Source organism: Kryptolebias marmoratus, linkage group LG18 (assembly GCF_001649575.2).
Source record: "Kryptolebias marmoratus isolate JLee-2015 linkage group LG18, ASM164957v2, whole genome shotgun sequence".
Lineage (NCBI taxonomy): Eukaryota > Metazoa > Chordata > Actinopteri > Cyprinodontiformes > Rivulidae > Kryptolebias > Kryptolebias marmoratus.
The window spans coordinates 2,395,382-2,406,161 of record NC_051447.1 but is presented as its reverse complement, the minus strand read 5'-3'; the positions used below and the strand labels follow the sequence as shown (position 1 = coordinate 2,406,161).

Below are 10,780 nucleotides of genomic sequence, written 5' to 3'. Positions count from 1 at the left end.
AGCAAACCTTCTTGCCACAGCTCGCATTGATGTGCCATCCTGGATGAGCTGCACTACCTGAGCCACTTGTGTGGGTTGTAGAGTCCGTCTCATGCTACCACGAGTGTGAAAGCACCACCAACATTCAAAAGTGACCAAAACATAGCATAGGTACTGAGAAGTGGTCTGTGGTCCCCACCTGCAGAACCACTCCTTTATTGAGTGTCTTGCTAATTGCCAATAATTTCCACCTGTTGTCTATTCCATTTGCACAACAGCATGTGAAATTGATTGCCAATCAGTTTTGCTTCCTAAGTGGACAGTTTGCTTTCACAGAAGTTTGATTTACTTGGAGTTATATTCTGTTGTTTAAGTGTTCCCTTTATTTTTTGAGCAGTGTATATATAAATATTTTTCTTTCCATATTATTTGAATGACAGTGAGGACTGGCTTTGTTCATGTTATGGGGTGGGTTTTTCTTTTTTTCTCCTTTTTCTCTCTTTTTATTTCTCTCTTTTCGCTAATTATTATCATTTCTTTCTATCTTGACTTGATTGAGAAACGTGAGATTGCACTTCTGTAAAAGAAAATGTTCAATAAAAATATTAAACACTAAAAAATAAATAAATTAATAAACAGTGTTAAAAAAATGTGAATCAGGCCTTGATGATGGTACATTTGATCATGACACAGTTAATAAAATTCCAACACACAGAGTCCTGTCAAAGCTAAATATTATAAACAGTATCCTGGCCAGATAAAATGTACACATCATTATTCATAAACAGCCTTTACTCTTAACCAAATGAGGTCAACCTCATCAAATGTGCTAATAATGTCTTTAATCCTTATCAAGCTTGAGAGGAAGTTTTACCTTACAGTTACTGCTGTGGCACCTTTGCAAGCTAATGTAAAACCATGAAACAGGAAGCTGCTGAGGACATAAATGAGCTCAGAAGCTCATGAAACATGAAGGATAAACCTTGACACTTCATCAAGTCATTTCATACTGTGGTAATAAATCTTTCAGAATAACTTCAACAATGTCAAACTTTAATCTTTTTCAGACATGATCATTTATCAGTGACATGCTCTGAAAGGCCACAAACCAGAACTCAAACCTAGACCTACTACGCAAAGTTCTCAGAGCCTCCACACACTAAGCGTAATGATGAATGAAGTTCTTAAAGAAAGTGAACTATCACTTATTGTGAAAAGTCTAAATATTTATTGTGCTAATTTGTTGCGGTTTCTGTTCCAGAGACCTAAAACAATTTATTCAAATTATACGTGGTGTTAAAAACACAAACCAGGTTAAGTAAAATGATCAGATATGAGTCCTAACTGTACCTTAAAGTGGTGTGCTGTGTTGCTGTCAGTGTATTTGGGAACATGCAGGAAGATGAGAAGGTTCTGCTGGAGGTAGTGGGCCACAGCAGGCAGACAAGACCCACAATACCGAGGAAGCGTAAAAATCATCACCTCTGTCGCTGGAGACCCTGATGGCTGGATGAACTAACAAGACAACAATTATGCAATGAGAATGCAAGTGTTTTTAGAATTTTCCCAGTGGGGTGACCCAAAAGCATGAAGCAGAAAAATAAAATATGCATGAAACAAATAGAGCCATTTACCTCCACATCAGCCGGAGTCAGTTTGCAGTTCCTGACAAGCATCACTGTGATGATGTCCAATGTAGTCTCATCCAATCGTTTACGCAGCAATTTCACCAACTCATCTGTGATCTCTGGACCTGGACAACAAGTAAAACAAAATAAAAATAAAAGAAGTAAAAAAACCAAAACCAAAAATAAAAATAAAAGAAGTAAAAAAAACAAAACCAAAAATGCACAACAATAAGCTTTAACTTTACCTAGAAGGACTGAACTCCAAAAGAAAACTAGCAGAATGAAAACATCAGAGCTCATACAAAAGTGTCTGAATTCTAACAGTTACAGAAATAATAATTTAATCCCCAGCTGATTTTCTAAGTTTCCCAACCTATAAAATGAACAGTCTCCAATTCGTATGGTAATTTAATTTTAATTGCGAGAGACAGAATGTCAACTAAAAAAAAAAGTTTGTTCTGTGTATAAAGCCCAAATGTCCACAGAAACAGTTTCTTCACCAAAATGGGTCAGACCAAAGAGCTGTAAAAGGAATTAAGAGATTTTTTTTCAAAAGGCTGGAATAGGCTACAAGACCATCTGCATGAAGCATGGTGAGAAGGTGACAGCTGTTGGTATCATTTTTCAGAAGTGGATGAAATACACTATAGTGCCAAAAGTATTTGTTCATCTCCCTTTACACATATGAACTTAGCCTTCCATTCTTCATCTATAGGGTTTAATATCATATTGGCCCACCCTTTGCAGCTATAACAGCTTCAACTCCTCTGGCAAGGCTTTCCACAAGATTTAGGAGTGTTTATGGAAATTTTTGATCATTCTTCCAGAATCACATTTCTGTGGTCAGACACTGATGTTGGACAGAAGGCCTGGCTCTCAGTCTCTGCTCTAAAGGTGTTCAATCGGGTTGAGGTCAGGACTCTGTACAGGCCAGTCAAGTTCTTCCACACCAAACTTGCTCATTCATATCTTTATGGACCTTGCTTTGTGAACTGGTGTGCTGTCATGTTGGAACAGGGAGGGTCCATCCCCAAACTGTTACCACAAAGTTGGAAGTATGTAATGGTTCAAAATGCCTTGGTATGCTGAAGCATTAAGACTCAGTTTTAGTTGCGCTTTGTAGTGTCGCACAGGGCTTCACGCACAGCGTACGGACCTGAGCAAGTGGAGTAGGCCTTTATAATTGACGCTTACATTGGTGCAGTGCTCTCCAAAAAAAAACAGGGGGCAGTACATTGCATAACCAATGGAAACGCCCTAAAAAAAAAAAAAGAGCAGATGGTTGTCACATCAAATATGGCTGCACGTATTCAGGAGGAAGAGCTGTTGTGTTTATGGCTGTGATAAAGAGAGGATGTTTAAACTTAAGGCATTCAGTTTGACTTTCATTGATTTATTTGCTTCGAAAGAAATGTTGAAAACATAAATGACATTATAAGGATAGTTAGCTGTACTGTATTATTAGTTGTGATTCGCCCATCATAGGACCAACATTTCTTCCCTCTGTGGTCAAACACTCCTTTTTATTGGCTGCAGCAGTAATCTCCTCCCATGAGATTTGAGCTGTTTGATTATCTTTGTGATCTCTCATGAAGGGATCATATAAATGCTGATACAGGGAAACCAGGTCTGGTAGAGCAGCAAAATCGTCCATTTTGAATGGAGCGCGGTGTGCACAATGTTACAAAAATTGGGAGGTGCAAGATCACATGACGCGACAACACGCGGGGTCTTCCCAGACGCATCTATCGGATTGCCAGACATTACTACAGAGAACCCGTCTCAACTTCTCTAGAGTCCAGTGGTGGTATGCTTTACACCACTGCATGTAAGGCTTGGATGCAGGAGGTCCCCCTCCTGAAGAAGGCCCATGTACAAGCCCATCACAAGTTTGCCAGTAAATGTCTAAATCAGGGGTGGGCAATCCTGGTCCTCGAGGGCCACTATCCTGCATGTTTTACTTGTTTCTCTGCTCCAACACACCTGATTTGAATCAATGGATGATTAACAGGCATCTGCAGAACATGAAGTAATTTAACCACTGAATCAGGTGTGTTGGAGCAAGGAAACAAGTAAAACATTCAGGATAGTGGCCCTCGAGGACCAGGATTGGACACCCCTGGTGTAAATGATTCAGAAAAAATTTTGGAGAAAGTGCTGTGATGAAACCAAAATCCAGCTCTTTGCCATAAACCCAACACGCCATGTTTAAAAAAATGGGTCATTGATTGGGTCTTCCAGCATGACAATGACCCAATAACAGCCTGCCAATAAAACAGAGGAAGTGGCTAAAGGTAATAGAGTGGAATAGCCACTAGTCTTTGGACCTCAGTCCTGTAGAAAATCTATAGAGGGGGCTGAAGCTTTGAGTAAAGAAGTGGGCCAGAATTCCTCCTGAGATGTCTGCAAACCTGGAAACAAACTACAAGAAATGTCTCACCATTGTGCTGCCAACAAAGGTTTTTCAATCAAGTATTAACTAATGTTCTGTTTGTAAACAATGATTTTACTCAATGACATGCAAATCAATTTGTAACTTTTAAGCAATGTATTTTTTTCATGGACTATTAATTGAAATCCTGTACCTTTCCTTGAAAATTAAACTACCTTAAAAATTATGGACCATCCTTTTAAGTAAACAAACTTACAAAATCAGCAAAAGGTTTATTCGATATTTGTGATCCGAAATGGCGAAATGAGTCAGAATTAGCACAGGCTGCAGTGCAAAATAAGTGAAAATGACATTTTAGTTTAAATTCAAAAACCCTCATAATCATATGTTTGTCCTACTGAGCTACAATTTTCAGGATTCATTTCTTAAATGACTCCAGTCATCATTTATAGAGAAATTAATGTTCTGTTTTGATGTATATGCTTGATGTTTATAACTTTATTAAGTTTTGAAAAAGACAAAAAAATATATTTTTTATTGTACATTCATATATTGCTGACCATATTTTTTTTAATTCATAGAATTATCTACTTAAAAGCACCATAAAATTTAGGCTTGTACCAAGACCACTTCAAAACTTGACATGTTTTGGGACACAAATACATCTCCAAATACTCATTCTTAAACATCAAATTAAGCACTTGTGAACTTTTTGTTAATTACTAGGTATGTTCTTTTTCTCTTGCTCTCATTTATCATGGGTAGGTAGTTTGGTAAACAGTGTTTGTTGTTTGATGGTAACTGTTGATTTAACATGTTTAAATAAATAAAAAAGTATTTAAAAAATAAGAAGAATGGGCAAAAATTTCAGTCTTTAAGTGTGTAAAGCTGGTGGAGACATACCGCCAAAGGCCTGTAGCTGGAATTGCAGCCAAAGGTAGTTATACAAAGTATCGACTCAGAAGGAAGTGAATTCAAATGCCCACAACACTGTCCAGTGTTTTCATTTATTTCAGAAAGTTTGAAAACCATGCATCATTTTTTCATCTTTACTTTATGATGCTTTGCTGTGTGAGGGTGGCTTGGTTTGCAGAAATATCTTGTTTTTAATTATTGTTGTTCAAGTGTGACACTTTAGAGTTTACTTTTTAATGTTTTTAATGTTCCAGAAATAAAGTGAGAAGCAGCAGCGGAGTGGAGCTCATTTCTAAAAATTATCAGGTCACACTAAAAACAGAGCTACTGTGTAATAAAATGTTTAATAATATTTTTTAATAATAGCTTTAGTGTACATAATTATATCAGCAGTCCAGGTCTGTGACAGAGGACACAGAAAATAAACAAAAAGTGTGATTTGTGGAAAACAAATTTAACAAAAGTGTTATGCAGACAGATGATGGTAATTATGGCATGTTCTCAACCAGAAACAGCTATATTTGGTTTTCAAATAATTCTAATTCTGCTGTTAACCTATGCAACACATAGCTGTAAATACACCAAACATATTTATGCCCCACTGAACTAAAAATGCACCTGGCTACCGCCGACCCCCATCATCTACTGCAGGGGTGTCCAATCCTGATTCAGTGGTTAAATGACCTCTTCATATTCTGCAGAAGCCTGTTAATCACACATTGTTTTAAATCAGGTGTGTTGGAGCACAGAAACAAGTAAAACATGCAGGATGGTGGCCCTGAGGACCAGGATTGGACACCCCTTATCTACTGAGTCCTCTACATAATAAATTGGTGAGTGAACGGGTGAACATTCAGGACACAGCACAGGAGTTTTTACATCAATAAACATTTAGTTTTCAATTAACCTAGTTGTGATCTTGTATTCAGACTTGACACAATAAATACATCTTTAACTTCTATTATTTCAAACTAAGAATGTAAAGATAATTTTATAAAAACCTCCAGTTATGAGAAAAAGAAAGCCAACATCTCCCCCTTTCAGTTCTATGGTTTTCTGTATTAGGACATGTTCAAACTGATCTGGTCTTTATTAGGTTCTAAAATTATTCTAACCTCAAGTAAACAAAAAAGCCTAACAGAGTCCACTTAGTCATAATGTTTTGAACAGAACCAAAATCTTAAAACTATGAACTGTGTTTCCGCCTTGATGCTTCCACAGGATTTCAGAGGTTCAATATCAGCCAGGAGCTGCTGATCAAATGTATTGATTAAGTAATCAGCATCAGTGGGACCACCTCAAGAAAAGCAAGTGTTAAGACATCAGCAATGACCCTAGAGAAGCAACTGTTGCTGCTTATCAATCTGGGAAGGGTCAAAGGTCATTTCCAAATAAGAGTATTATTGCTCTCTGTTGAATGAAAGAACTGATTATTAAAACCTATTCTCTCTTCATTAAGGTCAATAAAAATGTTCACTCTAGTTAAACAGTTTGTTAGAGAATTATTAGCAAAGTCAATGCGACTTTGTGTTGCACAAAAATCCAAAAAGAATCAGCATAAATGTGATATCTTCCCAAGGAGGAGAACAGAGAGTGTAAACAACAGAAGGCCCGGACCTCTAGGTACATCACAGTTCAAAGAAGCTAAATGTGTTAAGAGTAAGAAAAATTAGATCTGGATATAAATCACACGATTGGTCAACAGTATCTCAGTAATATGATGCAGTGTTCGGACATAGTTTGAAGATTTTACACAGAAAGTGTTTCAAAAATATTTTTTCAGAAAAAAGGATGTACAAACAATTACTAAAGTAAGGGATTAGTGATCAGACTTTGTAACAGGATATTAACTTTATTTTACTCATACTCAGCCCTTCATACTTCCTACCTGCATTTCCCACTCCATGCACCAGCAGCAGGATGTGCTTGTCTACCTGTCCAACCAGCCGAGAACCCTGAAGGGAAACATAACAAATACAACCATGTTGCACAGACAGTCCTAATTAAAAATGAGCAAAGAAGTACCTCTTTTGGCAAACATGTGTGCTATAAAACTGCTCAGACATTCTAAAAAATAAAAAGAAATACATCTTGGAATTTTTATTTTTCATTAGGAGTGTAATGGTACACCTAAGTTATGGTTTGGTACATACCTCAGTGTGAGGGACACAGTTTGGTACAAAGCTCGGGATAAGTACCACGGTTCAGTCCTTATATCAGTGTGAAGGTCAGGATTTGTACCTCACTATGAAGGTCATGGTTTGGTACTTACTTCCGTTAGTTTTGTATGAGGGTCGTGGTTTGCTACTTATGCGAAGGTCAGAAATTTGGTCCTTATCTTGGTATGAGCGTAACGGTTTGGTTCGTACCTCACGATGAAAGTCACGGTTTGTTACGTACTTTTGTATGACAGTCACAGTTTGTTATGTACCTCCATATGAGGGTCATGGATAAATAAGGATGTGACAATAAGCGTCCCTCAGGTTGGCGGATGTGTTTGCACCTACCCTAGAAGAAGCATGCATCAGCGTCCTGAATATGTATTTCTTTGGGTAACAGTTTAGAGCATAAAGATCCAGAATGGCTCTCTTTCCCCGTCCCCCTTTCTTTGGAACCAGCAAATACTTTGAGAAGAAACAGCACTGAGTTTCTAGAAAAGAGACAGCTCAGATAGCTTCTTTCTTTCTTAAGTTGTTAATTTTCTCCAGGAGAATACTTGAAATTCTCCTTGTGCTTGAGAGTAAAAAAATATTTCTGAACTGGGGGGGGTAGAAACCCTGAATTGAAGTCTGTAGCCATGTTTGATTGTCTGCAACACCCATTTTGACTCAGGCAGCCCAGTAATCTCTAAAAAGACAGGGCTGACAGGCCAATCTGTCTAAATTGAACTGTTGGCGCCTCTTGTGTCTGAGATGTGCAGCACACACTGACCTTTGGGGAGACTGCTGCCCTGGGGCTCCTGGTGTGTTTCTATACACAGCCAGCTGTGTTATGGTGGACAGGATTGATCTGTTTTCCAACATATCTTTCTTCTTTTTATCACACATGACAGAGCTGTCAGAAGTGTGCCTGGATGCGCCGGTTAGGACATTATTTTTTTACAGAGTCCATGAGACAAGTGCTTGTGACAACAGTCAAGACACTGACACTTCTTCTTTCTGGGCCTCCTGGGAATATGAACATCAACTTGAGATCTGAACTCTGTGTGGACAATGCCCCTTTGAACTTGCATTAGAACAGAGTTTGGGGGGTTGGAGCGGCCTGTTAAAGAGGCATACTGTTTGTAAGCTTGTGTAGCCACTAGACAGGTGTGGGGAGGCGAAATACTGCTATTTTTAAGCTAAAATGGGGATCAAAAAATTGTGCTACTTTTCAGGGGTATTCCTTTTTGTTTTCAGTGAAGATATGGCTGCTTTGTATCCAAGCTAGCTGTGAGAGAGTATTGCTAATCTTTAAGAGGTAGCAGGCAACTGTAATGCTGGGGAAATGTGGTCACATGGAGTACACATGGTCTCTGGATAAGTCAGCTTGCTACCCAATATTGCAGTTGTGGACAAGCTTCTGTGAGAAATGGGAAGAGGTGTTTAAATGATGACTGATGTTATGTCAGCCTGGTTTATCAGGTGAGGGTCTGGGCCCCTGTTAACAAATACTATGACACTAGTCACTCAGGAATGGTGTCATGGTATGATGACGACATGTAGGAGTCCTTCCCTATAGTGACACGAAACAAATGCTATGAAGAAAAACTCATGGATAATGGAGGGGTGGACTAAAGAGGAGCAGGATGAGGTAAAATGGGATTTGTACATACTCTCTTCCATTTTTGTGGGTAAAAAGTAGATTCTTTAGGATGAGAAGTCTATCATTAGTGATATGTCAATGTTAAAATGTGTCCTTCATTTCAGTCTACATATTAAGGAACCAAAGGTTATTAATAGTGTTGCAGCTGTAGTTTGAGGATTACGACCTGCACCATAGTTACAGTATTTGTATCCACATACATTATGTAAATGTACTTGACTTCAGTTAAAATCAGGGACGGCTGGTATCAGTGGGGTATTAGGGCTAAGCCCTCCCTGGTGTTTACAATATAAATGTTCAAATACCTAATAAACACAAATTAAAAATTCAATTCAATTCAATTCAATTCAATTCAAAAATAATTTATTAATCCCAAAGGGAAATTAAATTCTGTATATTAAATATTGTTAATTAAATATTGTGTCACATTTTGTGAAATTTACAACAAAACTGGTGCCAAACAGTCCCGAGAAAATCCCCAAGTCTTTCCAAAGGGCTAACTTTTTACAGCCGCATTCAGCCCCCTTGTCCTGCGTGGTACAGAATGATTGACAGCCGTCTTGTCCCGCCCCCTCGGTTTGCTGCTCATTTGGGCTAATTTAGTTCAGTCCAGGGTCAGCCCAAGGCCTCAGGCTTTAGCCAATGAGGGTGGACATACAATAATGTGCCTCGAGCGCGAGTGTACGTGGGCGTGGTTTATCGTGGCGATGGTGAGCAAGATAAAGATAAACGAGGTGAATTATTTAATTTCTCACCCATTTTCCTTAATGTCTTTGGGGGCAAACCGGAAGTGAAGAGGTTGGGAGCAGATAGACCCAAGGATATTCAAAGTTTTCCTGTGACCTGGTTCCAGTGAAAGGACTGGCTAACAGCAAGTGTAGCTAACAGATCTTTAACGAGGTGGTTATTAACATTTTTGGATCCCAGAAAAGTTGTCGGAGTGAGCCTCTCTTTAAATAAGGTAGGATTCATTTTAAAAAAGAAGCACTTGTTTTATCTTGTTTTGTCTTGTTTGATTTTATCTTATCAGTGTGATTAGTAATTGTGCCAAGGAGTGTGGTGCAGTGTTATGCAAACCTGTTTGACTGGGAAAAATCATCTGAAATGGTTATAGCTGAAACTCTTAATGAAAAGAATGAAGTATTGGACAACTGACAGAGGCTCTGTGTAAGCTTGGTTTTTGGTGGTGGTTTGTTTTAAGGTTGTCTTTGTGATGAAAAAGGACATAATGTCAATTTATAGCAGGTTTTCTTTTTTTCAAATTGGATGCTTCTGTTGTTGAAATTCAAACTGCAGCATTTTATTATATACATGTTAGCCCACCCTACAAGTATCACCACCATCTGCCACTGGTTAAAAAGACTACATACTGCATGTGTTTCCTCACCGTAACGTCTTCAGGATATAAAGGCTCCTGACTTCTGGCCAGGCCGATGGAGCGAGTGGTGTGGAGGTATCCATCCACATCCGAGTACTTCCCTGTCAGACAGGTTTCGCACAGTCTACAAAAATCAAAGAGATGGTTTGAACATTAACATCTTGAGTCGAACTACAATTATAAAAATGTGAATGTTAAGAGCTACTTAAATTTGATAAGAAGGTTGAAAATGAGTTGAGTAATAGCTGAACGTTTAGTGTGAGTTAAAATATTTAAGAAAGAAGAGATACACTGAAGGATGGACAGAAAAAAGCATGATGAAAAAAGCACAATGAAAAAAAGGATGCATAGAGATGCTAAAAGGACCCATAAGATAACATAAAAATATCAAAAGAATGCATACAGAGACAAAAAGAGACTAAGAAGATGCAAAATGACATTAAAAGACAAAAAGGAAACAGAAAAACAAAAAGGATTTACAAGAAGATGAAAATGATGCATTAGGAGTAGGGGTATAATGGGACACTTACAGGTGCTGGTCATAAAATTAGAAAATCATGAAAAAGTAGATTGATTTCAGTAATTCCATTTAAAAAGTGAAACTTGTATATTATATTCATACGTTACATACAAACTCATATATTTCAAATGTTTATTTCGTTTAATTTTGATGATTACAAATGA

At 38.0% G+C, this 10,780-nt stretch overlaps 1 protein-coding gene across 1 annotated transcript in view; it reads right to left on the bottom strand.

Moving 5' to 3' along the window:
* szt2 (SZT2 subunit of KICSTOR complex) overlaps positions 1-10,780 on the bottom strand; it is a 321,741-nt gene that overhangs the window by 86,274 nt on the left and 224,687 nt on the right. The window contains exons 45-48 of the mRNA XM_037981182.1: positions 10,106-10,220; positions 6,803-6,869; positions 1,614-1,732; positions 1,330-1,494 (exon numbers count right to left, since the gene is read on the bottom strand). Of these exons, the coding sequence (XP_037837110.1) occupies positions 1,330-1,494; positions 1,614-1,732; positions 6,803-6,869; positions 10,106-10,220 (466 nt within the window). The remainder of the gene's footprint in view (positions 1-1,329; positions 1,495-1,613; positions 1,733-6,802; positions 6,870-10,105; positions 10,221-10,780) is intronic.